The sequence below is a fragment of the Muscardinus avellanarius genome (genome assembly GCF_963383645.1).
Source record: "Muscardinus avellanarius genome assembly, chromosome: 1".
Taxonomy (NCBI): Eukaryota; Metazoa; Chordata; class Mammalia; order Rodentia; family Gliridae; genus Muscardinus; species Muscardinus avellanarius.
The window spans coordinates 185,962,050-185,980,819 of NC_137786.1; the positions used below are offsets into that span (position 1 = coordinate 185,962,050).

General features: G+C 50.4%; 1 protein-coding gene across 2 annotated transcripts in view; it reads left to right on the plus strand.

The window, feature by feature from the left end:
- AMPD3 (adenosine monophosphate deaminase 3) overlaps positions 1 to 15,658 on the plus strand; it is a gene marked incomplete at both ends in the record, with an annotated part of 35,013 nt that extends 19,355 nt beyond the window's left edge. The window contains 9 exons of one of the 2 annotated variants that reach the window (XM_080719232.1): positions 3,984 to 4,178; positions 5,098 to 5,229; positions 5,787 to 5,950; positions 6,585 to 6,711; positions 9,222 to 9,385; positions 10,507 to 10,627; positions 11,962 to 12,135; positions 14,217 to 14,327; positions 15,482 to 15,658. In XM_080719232.1, coding sequence (XP_080575358.1) covers positions 3,984 to 4,178; positions 5,098 to 5,229; positions 5,787 to 5,950; positions 6,585 to 6,711; positions 9,222 to 9,385; positions 10,507 to 10,627; positions 11,962 to 12,135; positions 14,217 to 14,327; positions 15,482 to 15,658 — 1,365 coding nt within the window. The remainder of the gene's footprint in view (positions 1 to 3,983; positions 4,179 to 5,097; positions 5,230 to 5,786; positions 5,951 to 6,584; positions 6,712 to 9,221; positions 9,386 to 10,506; positions 10,628 to 11,961; positions 12,136 to 14,216; positions 14,328 to 15,481) is intronic. The other variant, XM_080719233.1, reaches the window with a different exon arrangement.
- Between the last annotated feature and the right edge of the window lie 3,112 nt (positions 15,659 to 18,770).

Consider the following 18,770-nt stretch of genomic DNA (forward strand, 5'->3'; position numbering starts at 1 on the left):
AGGATGGTTTAACTTGGGCAGGGTCCTCATGGGGTTGTCATCTCCAGCGTAGCCTCTGTCCAGCTCCCTGGAGTCGGCTTTGCTATGGGAAGGTAGAGGAGGTGGCTGCCCTGGGTAAGCCTGGCTCAGGTCTCCCTGGCTTCCTGGCTGAGAGTCCGTGGGGATCCCATGGAAGGCCCCTGCAGGAAAGCCCAAGACCTCACGTAACACACCAGGGGGTCCAGCATGGACTCCCACTTGGTTGGGACCAAGACCTTTTAGAAGTGGTAGGTTAGCTTGTAATTCCAGCATTTAAGCTTGTAATCCCAGCATTTGGGAGGCTGAGACAGGAGGATCTGGGTTCGTGGCCAGCCTCAGCTAGTTAGTGAGGCCCTTTGCAACTCAGTGAGACCCTGTTTAAAAAAAAATGCCCCTGGGTTTCATCCTTAGTACCACACACACACACACACAAAAAAAAAAAAAAAAAAAAAAAAGGAGGAGAAGAAGAAGAAATGGTAGTTTTAGCCTCTGCTCATGTGATCTGAGATGCTGATGGAGTGTCTTGGGGACTTCAAGGTAGGGGTGAAAGTGAAAGGTCATGTGTTAGACACCACCTACCCAGCTAGCCTGGTATTTTCACCTCCAGCACCACTTGAGCCTTAGGTGTTAGACAGGTGGGTGCCCCAGTCACTGGGAACTCTTCACAGCCCTGCCTGAGGCAGAGGCCACATGGGTGTACAAGGGAACTCCTGCCTGGCCCAGTGGAGCCCAGTGCTCTGCCGAGTGCCTTGGTCTGCCTGACCCTGCTGCCTGGGCCCAGGCATCCTTGCTGACTGCCTGGCTCCCATGCCGTTTGCTCCCGAGGTAGGGCACGGTAGGTGCTCCCTGCCATGAAGAGTCCTAGCGAGGGGTTGTGGTTGTCTACTGGAGCTCATCCTGGGGCGTTCCTTGTCAATCTGGGTGTTAATGTGCTCTCTAGATAGAGACAGCCCCCACACCTGTGCCCTGACATGGAGGCCTGTTCTCTGGCACCACAGTTGGTCCATAAACATGGGCCCAGGGCTGCTGCAATGGGCCTGCGCTCTCTGCCCCCGGCTAGGGGAGTCTGCCTGCTGGTGCTGGTAGCTTTATCTCACCCTCAAAGTCTACACTGCAGGGAAGAGAATTGGCTTCTCTAAAATCCAGAGTGGGCTGGGAGGTGGCCTCTGTTTCTGAGGTAGCTGTTGGTTCATGGGGCTGTCTAGCTCTGGGGCAGGACCTGTGGCCCACCCTGGCTCTGTGTGGGTGGGTCATGGTTGCTGACACCAGGAGGTCCAACCAGCAGGACTGTGTAACTGAGAGCCCTGTAGTCTGTTTAGATCTAAGAAGGAAGGGCCGAGCATGTTTGCTGCTTGGGAGTTGGGTAGGACCAGACATCATCCACTTTGGCTTAACATTATCAGGGATAGCAAACAGGTTTCATCTTCTGTGCTGAGTTAGGCCAGTGAAGAGTATTCCAGATGCTTAGTGAGAAGAGTGCTGTGATGGATTACTGATGTCTGCCATGGGTATGGGCAGCCCTGTTTGGAAGCTCGACATTTTTAGACCTGGATCTTAGTGCAAGCGGGGAATGCGCTCGGATCTTCTGACGAACTGAGAACACTGATGTCTAGCGACAGCAGCCTCATTGACTTGTTCCTTGTTCCTTTGAGATTCTGAAGTGTGGATTGGCTGCTTTCTGGATTATCCAGTTGTTTTTAGCCTTCATCTTGTGACTCAGGAGGGTAAGGGCAGGCCAACCCCCTGTGGTGTGTCACTGCTGAGCTGCAGGACACCACACAAGCCTAGGATGTGCTGAGTCACACCGAGGTGCAGGGCTGGGCTGCATTCCCCCGCACTGAGCCAGGCTGACCTGCTCTGTGCACCCGGGCCTTGACGCTGTGCTGGGGTGATGTTTCAGCTTTGGGTACTTGGAGTTGTGTCTCTCTGGAGGGAGAGGCAGGAAGGAGCCCGAGAGTGGGTGATGTGGCCTGTGACATAGCTGGTGGGGACAACACACACACAGGGATCCTAAAGATCAAATGTCTGGTCTGGCGTGACTTGGAGGTGCCCAGAGAGCTATGGACACCATTCCCTGACCTGAGGCCTGCTCCCCCTCGTCAGCCACAGCAGAAGCTCCATGGTGCAGGCTGGCGGTGGGCAGCACCTGGCCTGTGGGGCTGCTGTGGTCTCCTCCCTGGGGGCCTCCCTGTGGCCCTATGGGCTCATGGAAGGGGACTTGGGGTGCCCACAGTGACTTAGCCATCTCTCAGCTTAGCCAGATATAGTATAGTGAAAAAGGGTGTGGGGAGAAGGCTGGGAGACAGGCAGGGACTAGGTGTCATTAGCGGACCCTCATTGGGAGAAGAAGGAGGATATTAAGTAACAGAATCAAATTGTATTAAAAAAAATCCATTCTAACTTATATGTGAAGAATGGATTGAAGCAGGGCAAAGGAAAAAGTGGCGAGGCCAGTGGGAGTTTGTTGTGGATTCAGGAGTGAGGACACCCAGGGAACTTGGGCGGTGACAGTGGGGTTGGAAGCACTGTGTGGGTTTGAGAGTTTTTTGGAAGGTAGAATTGATGGGTCTGACTGGTGGTTGTGTGTGGGGGGGGTGAGGGTTTGAGGATGGCTTCTGGTTTTCCAGTGTGAATGGCTAGATGCAGGATATACCATTTCTTGGGATGCAGAACCCTGGGAAGTTATCAGGTTTGAGCTGGGGCCAGAGATGGAGAGTCCATTTGCGGTATATTAAATTTGAACTGTCTTGTGTTACCCAAATGGAGAGTGGTCCAATAGGCAGTTGTAGGTACAATTCTGGAGGTCTGGGCTGATGACACACATTTGGGAGTTGTTGACATAAAGAAGAAAATTAAAGGCATGGATGGAGATCACCCCTGGAGAGAGTGTATAGTGGGGGGACAGGAGGGCCCAGAACCAGGCCTGAAGAAGTACCAATATCAGGAAGTCTGGGAGTGAGGATGAGTTGACTAGAGAAGCTGGAAGGGGGAGGCCATCGAGGCAAAAGGACAGTTTGGTGCCACAGGAACTTGGCATGATACAGAAGACACAAGAAATCCCACTTGAGGCGTCTGAGACCCGGCTGGCTCCCTCCTCGTACCTTCTGCACTTCAGAACTTAGGGAGTTCCGAGAGAGGTCAGTGAGAAGAGTGGGGTTTTGTGGGGCATGTGGTGGCCCTCAGGGTTATATGAGGATATGGATATTATCAAAACTCTTGGAACCTATCCCACCTGTTCATTTGTTTGAATCCATTGATTTGCCTGATTTTATACCAGTCTCGGGTGGGCACTGGAGACCTGGTTCAGACACAGTCCCTGTGCTCAGGGAGCCCCCGGCCAGTGGAGGAGTAGGCAGAAACCTATCAGAGTGGTTCAGGAGAACACACTCGGGGGTGGGACTGTCTGTGCTGGGGGCCGGGGCTGGGCCAGGAGACAGTGGGTCAGCTGTGTTGGGGGATCAGGATTGGCTTCTAAGTGAAGGCGGTAGAAGTGGCTGATTGGGAGGAATTTTCCAGGCTGAGGGAATGCATGGGCAAAGGGACGTGGCGTGCAGTAGCTTGGTGCCCTGAGCACCGTAAGTGTTGTGCTGTAGCTGGAGCACAGAAGGGGGCAGCGGCAAGGTGAGTGTTAAGGCTGAGGTAGCCTCGAATCCCAGGCTAAGGGGCTGGGCTTCACCTCAAGGATGCTGGGAGCCTCCGTGATTTGTAAACAGGGCAGCAGTGGGATGCAGTCTACATTTTGAGATGATCCCTTGTAAAGGAGGGCGGTAGATTGGGCAGCAAGGCACTGGGGGAGAGCAGTTCTGAAGTCTACAGGAGGAATGGGGATGGGCATCCAGGCACTGGTGGGTACTGCATCTGTGGCCCCTACGGTGCTGCAGCTGGGTGCTCCACACTGAGGGCCGGAGCTCTTCTGTCGCCGGGGGAGGTGGCTCGGCTCACTGGCTGGTGGCACTGTGTTCCAGGTGGACACGCACATCCACGCAGCCGCCTGCATGAACCAGAAGCACTTGCTGCGCTTCATCAAGCACACGTACCAGACGGAGCCCGACAGGACTGTGGCTGAGAAGCGGGGCCGGAAGATCACCCTGAGGCAGGTGTTTGACAGCCTGCACATGGACCCCTATGACCTCACCGTGGACTCGCTGGATGTCCATGCAGTGAGTGAGCTTTTGCTCCAGTGCTTTGAGTCTTGGTTGGGGACTTAGCCCTGGAAGATATCATGATTATGTTGGAGGGCAGCTGGCTGGGTAGAGCTCCTTTCTGATTCTGGGGAGGCTTTGGAGGTAGTTTGGTCTCAGAGAATAACAGGGCTGGGAGTAGCTATGGGACAGAGGAACCGTGTGTGACTTGGGATCAGATGATCCCAAGCTCTGTTCTCGTTTCTACCATGTAGCAGTTATATTCACTTAAGCAACTCACTTAAGCTTTTATTTCCTTGCCTATAAAATGGTGACTGCCATGTACCTTTAACTTGACAAAGTTATTAAAGCACTAAATAATGGTGCATCTGCTGTGGAAAACAGCACGTGATTCCTCAAGGAGTTAAGTATAGAATTACATAGCATCCAGCAATTCCACTCCTGGTTATTTACTCAAAGGAATAAAAAACCAGAGGCTTGAATAGACTCATGCACACCAACGTTCGCGGCACCATCACTCACAATAGCCTAATGGAAATAACCTATGTGTTCATCAGTAGATAAATGGTTAGCCAAAATGTGGTATATCCATATAATAGAATATTATTCAGCCTTAAAAAGGCATAGAAAACACTTTGTTAATTAGATTGTTCAATGGTCTAGCATCCTCTGCTCACTAAGCAGCTACATTCCTTGCCATGTTTCCTTGGAGCTTGAAGTCCTCAACACTGGCATCACCAAAGGGCCCGGTGGCCAACCGTGGGAAGATGCATGGTCCTGGCCTTTGGGAATTTCCAAGACTTCCTGCAAAAAATGACACGGCAAACACCTTTCTGTGTGGCCACACATCAGGCCACCTTGTAAAGGCCTGGAGAGGGGACCATGTTTGGTGGCTGCAGAACAAGGTGGTGACCTGTCTGGTGGTCTCCTCCCCCAGGGCCGGCAGACATTCCATCGCTTTGACAAGTTCAACTCCAAATACAACCCTGTGGGGGCCAGTGAGCTGCGTGACCTGTATTTAAAAACTGAAAACTACCTGGGTGGAGAGTACTTTGCCCGGATGGTCAAGGTGAGCCAGCCCTCAGCTTCCCTAGGCCTCCTCTGCTACCTGATGGTGCCTGTTTCAGAGGGTGGGGACCCTGCGTGGCCTTCTGCCTCCTTTCCCTCCCTGAGTCCCTCTCTATCCCTTATCTAGCTCAGGTCAGTATCAAGGTGCCCAGGCAACCATGTTCTGGCCCTGCCTGCTCCTGAGCACAAGCAGACCAGTGCTGTGTGTGCTGACTGCAGGGGACACGAGGGAAGAGTGTGCTCTTGGCAGAGCTCACAACACCCTGGCGCCATGCCCTGTCTCTGCAGCCTGAACTTGGCTGAGTGCAGGCTGGCTCTGGGTGGATCTGTTGCTGCCCGGCCTGACTCTGCAGTGTGACAATGCACACCCAGGCTTTCCCTCCTGGAAGGAGCCTCCTCTACTGTGGAGCATTGCTTACGTGGCAGCAGGCAGCAGGCTGTAGATCAGCCTTCCCAGCTAGGAGGAAGCCTGGGACCCAGCTGGTGGCACAGAGCGGGAGCGGGGCTATCCTGGGTAGCTGGAGGCACTCGGGCTGACCTGCTTCTTTTTGGTGCCAGGAGGTGGCCCGAGAGCTGGAGGAGAGCAAGTACCAGTATTCAGAGCCGCGGCTCTCCATCTACGGCCGCAGCCCCGAGGAGTGGCCCAACCTGGCCCGCTGGTTCATCCAGCATAAGGTGTACTCTCCCAACATGCGCTGGATCATCCAGGTGCCCCGGATCTAGTGAGTGAGGTGCCCGCTGTATGTCTCGTGCCTTCCGGGGGTGGCGGCCTGCCCAGCATGGGCTCCTGAGTCTGCACTAGAGGGCATGGCCTGCTACCGTGGGGCCAGCGTGGCCCTCTCTTCCCTCATGATGCGTACACTCTTATTCTTGAAGAATATATATGTACCACAGCCTTGGGGGCGCTACTGCCCACCGTCTTCTCATTGAAGGTTTGGGTGGCCTCAGGGTATGAGTTGGCAAGGTAATGCCTACATTGCTGACCTCTCCTTGGATAGCACTCACACCACCATTCTCCTCTCCAGGTGGGCTAGGCTTAGGGTTTGGGGAACTAAGCTGAGTGGCAGAGCCTGGATCACTGGGACACTCAAGGAGTCCTTGCTCAGATTCTTGGCCAGCCTGAATCCCATCATCCCCTCCCACATGGCCTCTGGCTGGAGACAGTGCCCTCATGGACATGGGAGGGCATTGTTTGCACACCACCACCCAGGACTGCACAACTTGCTGGAGTGGAGGGGAGAGGCCATGCCCACTCTACTCTGAGTGCTTAATGGGGACACAGTGCTTAATGGGGCTCATCTGGCAGGCCATGGGGACTTGCGGTGCACTAATAAGTGAGTCTTTGCTTCCTCCCAGTGACATATTTAGGTCAAAGAAGCTGCTGCCAAGTTTTGGGAAGATGCTAGAGAATATCTTCCTGCCCCTTTTTGAGGCCACAATCAACCCCCAAGATCACCAGGAGCTTCATCTCTTCCTCAAATATGTAAGTGGGGTGCCAGGGCAAGCTCAGCCTGGCAACGAGGGTCACTGCTCACTGTGGCTCCCGTCAACCCTGTGCCCCAGGCATGGGGCTCCCTGCTCCAAGAAGCTGGCTTTTACTTTAGGGGACCTCCCTGGGGTGTGCCTTCTCAGGGGCAGTCCTGGGGCAGGTGCGGGTGCTGGGCAGCTGTGCCTCCAGTGGGCAAGGGAAGCGGTGGGCAAGGACTGGGGGTCAGTCCTGGCCGGGCACTGGAGAGGAGAGAGCCGGGCAGCACCAGGCTGTCCCGAGGGTCTCTTAGAAATGCATACACCAACTCCCCAGCCTTTGCCTGAAACAAAGGTCCCCACACCATGCTTGGTTTACCAGAACAAGCCCTTGAAATATTATTTCTCTTCCATATTTAGATACTTATAGGACATGTGGAGGAGGGCGGGGGGAGAGAATTCAGGAGCGAGGGAGGGGCGTTGGCGCTGGCCCCTCCCTCTGGATGCCTAGAGTAAAGGGGGTGTCGGACAGAGCAGTGAGTTCAGGGTGTGGAGGTGACTGGGAAGTGCCGGGCAAGCCGAGGGGCTCCCCTGAGCTTAGGGCTTGGACAGCCTCCCTCTGGCTGCCTTGTGGAGGAGGACAGCCTGGGACAGAAGGCGGTCACTGCTAGTGGGGGAAGAGGAAGCTGAGAGTCGCAGGTCTGTTCCAGCCCTGGAGACGTGACGGGCACTGGAACCAATGGTGACAGCTCACATTTGTGGAGTGCTTGCCTGGCCCCGCTGCACACCACCACGTGGTGTCGCTCCAGCCTCAGTTTCCCCATCTTTCTCTCCATTCGCTGTTAGCAACGAGCAGCTATTGTGTGTGTGCTCCATGTGCGTGCTCGGCGCCATGCACAGGCCCCTCCGTGGATTCTCCCATTTCATCTCACAACAGCCCTATGAAGCTACTACCTCCTGTTTATACTCCTGGTCATGAAACCAGGAATCGCAAGGCTCAAAAGAGGCACGACTGGAGTCAGATGCAGGAGAGGCTGGCTCCAGGGTGCACATACCGAGTCCCTTGCCCCCATCCAGTGGTGCAGGCGGGGTGGGTGGGTGGGGTTTGGCGGAGGCAGGCCTGGTGAGAAGGGGGCCATAGATGCCACAGGATACTGAAGACTGGAGGGTGCAGAGGGAGGGAGGGTCCAGGGTGCCTCCCAGACGCCTGGCTGGCAGGGTAGGAGGGCGGATGGTGCACTATCTGGAGGTTGCTGCCAGGGTTGGGCGAGGGGCAGTCTTGGGGGAGAAGTTGGGCTGGGACATATTTTGAGGTTGAGGTCCGAAGGAGATGCAGTGAGCCCTGCACTGGCTGGGGAGGGCTCAGGAGAGCGGCTGGCTTTTCCCCCACCCAGGCCCCAGAGAGTTGAGGGAACAGCAAGCAGAGCAGAGCTTGGGTCCTCCGTCCCTTAGAGGGGGGCTTAGAGCCACAGCAGGGACCCTGTTGTTTCCTGGAACACTCCTCTTTAGGGCCCCTTTTGCCCATGTAGGAACCAGAGAAGCTGGAAGACTAGCTGAGACCCAGGGCCTGGGTGGGAGCCTGTGTGGACACTATGGAATGAGGTGCACAGTGTTTCTCCCGTGTGGTGTCCAAGGCCCTTCCCGAAGCTGCTTGGGCTGTAAAAGGAGGGGTCTGTTAGCAGCCCTCCCCCAGGCGCTGGCCACGGGTTAGCCAGAAGGCTCTGAGAGCCCAGGCTGGTGACTTGGCGGGGCCGCCAGGGCCACAGATGGGTCCCAGTGGAGTTTGACTGCAGCAGAGGAGAAGATTTCCTGAGGTCCCTCTGGCCTGGCTCAGAGGACGGTTCCCATCCGCAAGGCAGTGCTGCTTCTGGGCTCAAGGGTGAAGCCTGGCCAGGCCCCTGGGTCCGTTTGTGAGACATCCAGCTGGTATCTCATGGCCACACCTGGAAACATCCCAGTGTGTCCTCCACCACAGCCCCAGAGTCCAGACCCGGGGCCTACATGGCCCAGAACCGGTGGTCTCACTGGGCTCCTTCCTAACCACTCTTGCCCTGATATGCCCAACTTTAAAATGGGGCTCATAGCGACCCCTCCCTCACTGTGTCACTGCAAGGACTAGCAGGTGTGTGTGACATGCTCCCACAGCGCCTGAGGTGTAGGAGGTGTGTGACATCGTAGGACTCCACCCCAACAGCTTGTCCCTGCAGTGCCCTCCGCACAGCGGAGGGGTGCGTGGGCGTCTGGCTGCTCACTCTGGCTGCCCATCCTGTTTCCCTTGGTGGTCACCACAGCCACGTAGGCTCCAGCCTGGCTTGCAAGTACCTCGGGAATCCCAAAGGGACAGACTGTGGTGTTGCACCCAGTCCTCGCCCCTGAGAGGAAATGGCTTGGCCAGGCCCAGGGTCCCCAGCTGAGGTGCCCACGCAGGCCCACGCAGCTCAGCTCTGAGCCACGGGGAGCCAGGCCCCGCCTGAGTCCTGGACTGTCCCGCCCTGGCTTGATGCTCAGGACCACCCCCTTCCTATCCAGGTGACAGGGTTTGACAGTGTGGACGATGAGTCCAAGCACAGTGACCACATGTTCTCGGATAAGAGCCCCAGCCCAGACATCTGGACCAGCGAGCAGAACCCACCCTACAGCTACTACCTGTACTACATGTATGCCAACATCATGGTTCTCAACAACCTCCGCAGGTGGGTGAAGCATTGAGTCTGTGTTAACACACCAGCGCACACGTGCGCAATCCATGCGTCGATGCACACTTCAACTGACGCGAGTCCATATGCTCATAGGGATACTGCCGAGTAGACTACACAAGGCATGTATCACATGATTGTACACACACGCAGACATGTCTACAGAGCACATGCTAGTACAGATAGATATCATATATACGATGAAACTGCACACCACACGTGTACACACATGTACATGTATACATTCAACACACACATCCATTGTACCTGTACACCTCTGAGACTTGACATGGGACATGCCGACACACATGTGTGTGTTCACTTACCACCATACTGTCCACAGGTGCACTTGTGCTTTGAACAAATAACTGCAGCTGTAATGCGATAGACGCAGCCTGGGCTGAACACCTAGTGGGAACCAGACTTCATCCATGTGTGTGTCACGGATGGTCTTACATGCACAGGCTTCTTCCAGCACACACGCAGGCGGAGCACAGATGGGCAGGAGGCAGATGCCCCAGGGCAGCAGGACACAGGCCTTCCTTTTTCTACATGTCTCACATTCTCCACGCCTGTTCGGCCTTGGGGGCGCATCTCCCAGCCTAAGCCAGTGCCAGCTTGCGGCTGGAGGTGGTGAACAGGGCCATAGTTGAAAGGGGCTGGTGTGGGGTGAAGGCAGTTCCGGATGAGCTTTTGGACATGGGGGTCCTGGTTCTGGGTTTACCTCTGATCTGCTCAGTGGCTTTGAACATAGACTTCCCTCTCTGGGACTTGGTTTGCACGTTTTTATAACAAAGAGGTTGGACTTAGGTTTTCAAGTCTATGACTGGGAGACACAAGGCCTGGCGAGGAGGGGGAGGGCCGGAGGAGGCCAAGGACAGACCGGGATCTCTTTCCAGCATGAGCTCCCCTTTCTGCCCCTGGAGATCATACCTCTTGGCTCTGAGGGGCTCTGGGCCTCTACATTTAGGTGGGGCTATTTCCAGGGTGCACTGGGCATCTGTGTTGACTGTGCTGTGGGGGACAATCTCCCTGGAGTAGGCCCTGGACTGGGGTGTGGGCTCCAGACAGAGTGAACCAGGGGTGCTCCCTGACCCAGGGCCTCCCTTCTCCTGCAGGGAACGAGGTCTGAGCACCTTCCTCTTCCGGCCTCACTGTGGGGAGGCCGGCTCCATCACCCACCTGGTGTCTGCCTTCCTGACTGCTGACAACATTTCCCATGGGCTGCTCCTCAAGAAGGTAAGCAGGCCACTCATAGGAGCAGGCCCTGTCAGCCTGGGCTCCCCAGGGCTCCTGTGCACTCCCTGGAAGCCCTAGACAGTAGTACTAGAGGTCTTGGGCCTTTGTCTGGGCTGGAATGTCTGTAATCATCTTGGTTTCATTTTTAGTTATGAAAGTAATATAAAACCAAGCATATCGCAATTTAGATTTTCCCCAAACATGGAGAAATGAAAAAGCCCTTATTGCTATTACTTTATAGAAATAGTTTCGTTAGCTTTTTTGCATTTCTAATTTCCATCCTTCATCCATAACGTGTGTGTGTGTGTGTGTGTGTGCGTGTGCACGCGCATGTGTTTTCATTTTCTTTAAGTACTGAAGATTGATCTCAGTGCCTCTTATACAAGGCAAGCACTCCGCCACTGAGTTACATCCCCAGCCCTTTTTATTTTTTATTTTGAGGCAGGGACTTTCAAAGTTGCACAATCTACCCTCAAACTTGCATCTTCTGGCCTCACCCTCTGGAGTAGCTGAGATTACAGGTGTGTACCACAGTGCCTGGCCCATCCACAGAATACTTTTTAATATATTCACTATAATAACAAACCCAGAAGTGTGGTTCCTACTGTCCCTTAACGTTTCGCAGCCAGCAGTTTTCCATTTTGTAACATAATACCCAGGCTCCTCACTCCAAAGGCCTCTGATGAACGACCAGCTACTTGCTCTCTCGCTGACTCAATCGTCCCCGGTGGAGGACACTCAGCGGCCATCCAACTTTTCCCTTATGTAAATAATGTCACCACGAACTCTGGTGCTCAGTCTTCCCATATTTTGGGTCTCTTCCAAGGGAATGCAGTTTGCTCAGAATGCTCCCCTGCCCGAGTCCTGGCAGGTCCAGCCTCGTGTCACATTTCTGTGCGGGGTGCGGGCCGTATCCGATCACCGTAGCCCAGCCAGGCCCACCCTGCCCATCCTACAGAGTGCATCTGTGAGGGGCTGCAGTGTTCATAGTCTCCACATAAGTTTTTGAAATCAAAGCAACAAAACGACACAAGAGGGGTCTGTCTAGCCTGGTGCCTGAGGGAGGGGGGCTGAACACGCAGGTTGGAGCAGCTGCTCCTCCTTCCCTAGGCTGAGCCTCCACATTAAACAGTGGAGAGAGGGGCTTCCAGAGGGCTGGGTGTGATGTAGTCATGAGAGGAACGCAGGCGGGGAAAGGGAGTCCTGGGTTTGGGGAACCCAAGCGTGGCTGGGGACCTGTGTGGATGCTGCCCAGCCTCTGGCTCCCACTGATGACTGCTTCCAGCCGCCTCCCCTCTGATACCTGTCACATGAGTCTGGTGGTTCTTTTGCAGAGTCCGGTATTGCAGTATCTCTACTACCTTGCTCAGATCCCCATTGCCATGTCTCCTCTTAGCAACAACAGCCTGTTCCTGGAATATTCCAAGAACCCTCTGCGGGAATTCCTGCACAAGGGACTGCACGTGTCTCTGTCCACCGATGACCCCATGCAGTTCCACTACACGAAGGTGAGGGGCCTGGGGAAGGGCAATGGTGTCCTCCGGCTGTGGGGACCTGCCTCCCAGCTCAGTTGCTTTTGGGCTAGGGTTGGTAGCCCAGTGAAGGGCTGAGGATCTAGTGAGAGTCTTTCAGAAGCCCTTTGTGGGGTCCTTGAATCCTTGAGGCACAACTTCATTACTTTGCTTTGTTCCTTTGATATTTGCTAGCTCTGTGACTTCGGTAAAGTTACTAGACCTCTATGTCTGTAAAATGGGCATAACATTTTTCTCTATTTTCCTATATAGGTTTATTAAGATAATGAATTAAGAGTCTAAAATAATAGGCTTTGTCTGCATATGGCATGTATTTAAAGTGTTAGGTGCCTTTTTTATTAATACTTTAATACTCTTTGGATTTCTGGGAAGAGGGACAGGTGATGTCACGTATGGGGACAAGCCACAGTGTACCTGGCACATTTTGATGGTATTGACAAGATCAGTCACTGATGAACAGAAATAGAAAAACTGGAGTCTTCTAGGTAGAACTTCTCCAGCCTTTTGGGTCTCTAGACCCCTTTATACCCTGAAGAATTGGACATGGGTTATATCTATTGACATTTACTATTATAAACTATGAGAAATTTAAAAATTATGTATTATTTAAAAATAATAGTAGTGAACTTATTGTTTATAAATAGCAATCTGAATGAAAAATAGCGATTTCTCAAAACAAAAATATCGAGGAGAGTGGCTTTGTTTTGCAATTTTTAAAATCTCCCTAATGTCTCACTTAATAGAAGACAGCTGGATTCCCATATCTGCTTCTGCATTCAATTTGTTGTTTTTATCAAAGTATGTGAAAATAATATTGCCTCACAAAGATACATAGTTGGCAAGAGAAGACCTTTCAAAAGGCTTTTCGGTCCCAGAGGGACTTGGACCACACTTTGAGAAGTGTGGTACGGAGGCAGCGTGGGGCGAGGAGGCGGAGGAGGGCTGGGGATTAATGGCCCACATTTCCAATCCCAGGGGACAGAGCAGGGTCACAGCTCAAACCTGATCCTGAGATCACACCATCTCGCTCCTTGTGGTAGGATCATTTCTTATTCTTGTTTCATCTCTGTTCTTAGAACTTTACTCTGACTTTTGCTTTTGGACAATCTTAGAAAAAGTGTGTTGATAAGAGGAAAGCTGAAGGGCAGGTACTGAAAATGTGCATGGCTAGAGGTGCATTACGTGAAATTCTGTAGGAAGCCATGGATTTGCACTGGGCGCCTGCACTGAGGCATTTCTATGCCTCATTTTTTTTTTTTTTTTTTTGTACTGGGGATTGAAATTAGAGGCATTCTACTTCCGAGGTATGCCCCAGCCTTTTTTTTTTTTTTTTTTTTTTTCGGGTCTGGGCATGGAATCCAGGGACATTCTACCTACGAGCTACACACCTGCCTTATTTTGTATTCTTTATTTTGAAACAGGGCCTCACTAAATAGTAGCTGAGGCTGTCCACGAACCGCGATCCTAGGGTCTCAGCCTCCTCAATGCTGGGATTAGAAGTGTGCGCCACCATGCCTGGCTCCCCCAGCCCTTATTTTGAAACAGGCTCTGCCTAAGTTGCTGAGGACTCTAACCTCTCAGTTTTCCTAGTACTGGGAATTCAGGTGTGCGCCACGTCTGTCTGGGTTGCTTCCCTTGTTTTTCTTTACATGCTGTCAAGTCACATTGTTAGCTGGAGTTCTCAGAGCCTCCCGATTCAGGGAGTTTGCCCATTCATGTGTCATTTTTATTTGCTTGAATAAATTCTACTGTTTAACTGGTCTAAGGAGTTCTTTTTAACAGGTATTATGCAGGAGCACAGAGCCTGGCATCCTAGAGTTTTGAACATGGACTCTCAGTACTCACCAATAAACAAATGTAGAGGTGTTCTTTTATTTATCTCAGTTTAGTAACTTGCAGTTTCACACAAAAGATCCTGGGAGTTTGAAATTTAAGGCATGATGCTGCTTGATGACTCAGGTGCCAGTTAATAAAGACAAATGAACTCTGCAGTACATGTTGTTTTCAGTTTTGGAAATACGTATTCTCCTACCTAATCCATGTACTCTGGGATCTAGGAAGCACTGATGGAGGAGTACGCCATCGCAGCTCAGGTGTGGAAGCTGAGCACGTGCGACCTGTGTGAGATCGCCAGGAACAGTGTGCTGCAGAGCGGCCTCTCGCATCAGGTACGGGCACAGAACGCCGCTGAGCGCCGGCACCTTCCAGGCCCCGGGCACGCTCAGGCCTTGGGAGTCTGCACTTTCATGGCTGTTCCCTCACCTTTTCCAGACCTCCACTCAATTTCACTCTCTTGAAGAGGCCTCCCTTGGTTGCCCATTTAAAAACAGCTACATGCTTGCAATCATTCCCTCTCCCCTTAATTGGGTTTTCTTCATAATTCCTCACTACTGATGCTGTAACATGTACTTAAGTGTTTTTCTCCCTTTAGAATGTAAGGTCAGCGAGGGCAGAGACTTGTTCTACATCACATCCCCAGGCTGAGGTTCTAGTCCTTGGCAGGTACCCAGTACTTATGGAGTAGCATCTAGAGGATATACACAATTCCAAGGATGGGATCCAGGCATCACCAATTGTTTGTGTGTGTGTGTGTGTGTGTGTGTGTGTGTGTGTGTGTGTGGTACTGGAGATGGAACCCAGGAGCATTCTACCTCCAAGCTACACCCCCAGCCCTATTTTTGATTCTTTATTTTGAAACAGGATCTCACTGAGTTGCAAAGGGCCTAAGTAGCTGAGGCTGACTGCGAACCACAATCCTCCTGTCTGAGCCTCCCGAATGCTGAGATTACAAGCATGCGCCACCATGCCCGGCAGCATCAGCAATTTTTGTGTGGCTGCCTATGTGAATTCGATGTGGAGCCAGTATCTCAGGTTCCTGGGGCCTCCCCAGGGGGATATTGTCGGCCTAGGAAGAAACTGCATTCAGTGATGCCTTGTTGAATGATGATGCGGGGAAAAGTTAAAGACCTCTTTGTGTGGTGTTCCTGGGATTGGTCCTCCCCAGGTGTCTGCCCTGTCAGCGCTCAGGAGGGACTTCCTAACACTCCCACCTTACCTTCTCCACCCCCCCAGCAACTCCTGCAGTTCTTCTTTCCATTTTGATCAAGATTAGAAGGCTGAAGGGAATGACTGAGGTTGCCAGGGTGAGACCCTGGAGAATGTGGAAGCCAGGAGGAATCATCTGAGTCCTGTTGGGAGGCGTCCTGACTGCAGACCTGCTTTGGGGGGCTAGTCTGTATGCTGTGGCTAGTCAAACTGCCATGTGGATACAGAAAGTGGATCTAAGGTGTATTGTTTCATTTCTATTTCTTTTGGTCCACAGGAAAAACAAAAGTTTCTGGGACAGAATTATTATAAAGAAGGACCCGAGGGAAATGATATTCGAAAGACAAACGTTGCTCAGATCCGGATGGCGTTCCGATACGAGACCTTATGCAATGAGCTCAGCTTCCTGTCTGATGCCATGAAATCAGAAGAGATTACAGCCCTGACCAAATAGGTCCAGTACTTGACGTCCACCTTAGGCTCTGGGTTTAATTTCAGGTTTGCTGTGGCTAACCGTGGTCGGTACATGAAACTAGGACTTTCCTCTGTAAAGAGGGTGCCTCTGAAGAAATTTCAGACTTATGATTTTGGTTGCACTGTTCACTGTGGGATGGAATGTGCCCACTTCTGTTAGTATTTCTTAGTGAGAGATGGTGACTTCTCCACGGGGGAACTTCTTGTTTCGATTTTTCACGTATTTCTTTTGTTAACCGCCAGTGCTTGAATTGCCGGGGCCAGGGTTTTCCGTGGTCAAATGCTGAGACATGAGGCCTGTGTGGTATACTGCCATGCTTTTCTGTAGGCCCTGCGGGCTCTTGGGTAGTTGTTCATTTCAGCCTCTGGCTGGCTGGCTGCCTTAAATGAAATCACTTCAAAGCTCCCTTTCATAAAGGGGCTACTTTGAAAGAAAATAGAAGACTCCCTTCTTGACAATTTGTGTTTTTTTTTATATCAATTTCTTAATGTTTTATTTAGCCCTCCTTTCTAGTTAGAAAGCATAAAGTACTCGGAGTCGCTCCTGTTCGCGTTGATTTCTGCATCTAGAAAGTGAGGGTATGACCTGGATGAGCGTTTTCAAATTTGTTCTGGAGTCCCCCTCACAAGCCCCTCCAGGTTGGAGAAGTGTGAATGAGGTTCTGGGGCTGCCGAAGCATCTCTGCTTCCGTTAGTTTTATGGGGGTTACTACAGTAGTGTTTTGAAAAGCATAGGACCAGAGAGTATCCCTGTTCCTTTTGGTTTTAATATCCTATTAATGGAACCTATTTTATTATTTCACCCATGAGGAGTTAAGCCAGAGATGTGAAATTTGTTTGCTTAGAACCCACAGCTACTAAGTAACGGGACTGGGTTTCCTTAGTCCTAATCCAGCCCCTTCTCCATTATTCTAATTCCACTAGTCCTATTGGGCCTCACAAACTGTAACCCGGTGCATTTTTTAAAAGGCAAAATTTATCCTTTACCTAATAATGAAGACTTCTTCAGAAGATATAGTGGTTCCAGGTAGAAAACAATTTTTAAGGCCAACCTGAAGTTAAGCTTTATCAATGTATTCTTCATCTGTGTTACTAGTGCCTAGTACATAGTAGGTGCTCAATAAACACATATAGGATAATTGAATTTCTCTCCTGGCAACTTTTTAAGAATATGTGCTCTGAGTACTTGACAAGCTGCTCAAGGACTTTCTTATCCATTTGTGGGCAAATCCAGACTACAGGAAGTCCTTCTGAATCATTATAAAGTTAGATGAACCCTACTTTTTGCCTGGGAACATGCTTAATTGAATTTAGACTGTCTTGTTCTGTGACTTTATAATGCCTGCCCCCCCCCCAGTGGTCAACTTAACATATGGAACTATAAGTGTAATCTTTTTACTAGATAAATATATGTGTTATCTTACAGATAAATAGAATGAAAACTTGTCATATCTTAAGGGATTTATTATTTTTGACAAGCCTCTATTTGTATACATTTGCCCTAACATAGCAAGTACTGTACAGTTTTTCATCGTAATTTTATCTGTAATAAGTATTTTTTTTAAGAATTATTAAATAAACTCTGTTAAGGCTGTGACTCAGTAACTTTAAGTTATTTCAAGTTGATATTTATTTCTTTTCTTTTTATTGGTGCACTGTAGTCATACATCTTAATGGAGTACAAGATGGTAGAGGCATGCATGCACACATCACTCAATTAGCCCTTCCCCAATTCCCACCCTATTCCCCCCCTTCCCCATGTTTGGCTTAGTAATTGACTTTGATGTTTGTGAATGAACATCATGTACATTAGGGGATTTTACTTCAAGATTGGGTGTAATACAAAGCTATCAATGACTGCCAATTTATCTTTACTAAGATCTGAGACATGAATGATATTTACTAATTGAGAATTTTCAAACTGAAGCTCACTAGACCCAGAAGGTAACCTTTTGCTATCCTTTCTCTAACTTCTGTCATGTTAATGGTTCATTAGCAAAGCCACATCTTCATTTCCTTTTTCCTGGATATTGTCTGTTCAGCCAACATATGTTAAATTTTATCTGTCCTACAATCTTTTATTTATTTATTTTGCAGTATTAGGGATGGAACTCAGGGGCATTCTACCTCCAAACTATACCCCCAGCCCAATTTTTTATTCTTTATTTTGAAACAGGATCTCACTAAGTTGCAGAGGACCTCACTAAGTATCTGAGGCTGGCTGTGAACCATGATCCTCCTGTCTCAGCCTCCCCACCCAAGTACTGGGATTAGAAGCATGTGCCACCATGCCCAGCTTCCTGCAATCTTTTTAGATACCTTTTTCCCACAACACTTTGCAATTAATTATACTGCTGTGTTTAACTGGCCCCTGGGGGTGGTGGTGGTGGTGGTAAATCCCTACTTTCCTTTGTGTTTGCAGTCGGAATCAAAGGCAGTTGTATACTGGCCCAGATTTCTAAAGGAATGTTTTTTGAGGCAATGTATCCCTTACCTAAAGGGCTTCAGTTCACTTTATGTTACTACAAATTGTATTGTTGAAATGGTCAGCGTCATTGCCCTTTGCTTCAAGAACACGAATCTCAGCTACTGGGCTGGTTTTTATGAAGGCCTGTGAATAGGCCTTTGCTTTCTCTTGGATTAAAGCAGAATCGAAAGCATGTCCCCAGGCTTTCTTTTTACTTGTTTCTGAGCACTGTGCTGGTGACACAATATTTGTATTGGTGGCGTTGGAGAAACACATGAAGGCAGTAGGTTGGTGATACACCTAAATGTTCTATCCCTGAATCATGACTGCTAACTCCATCAAAAGGAACACAAATCAGATAAATACAGGTCCTTGGAATTTTTTGTACCCTCAGTCTCTAAGGAATAAATATTAATGAGGATGACAGATATATAAAAAGGTATAAGATTATCAAAATATATCTCTGAGGCTCTTATGTCCTTTGGTACCAAAATGTGTATTTCTCCACAGTATGATGAATGATATACATTATAAACTTATAAGTTGCCATTTTCTCTTAAATCTTTTCTCAGCATTAAAAATTTAAGATGCTTCTTTAATTCTTATATCTTAGAAATGATTTTTA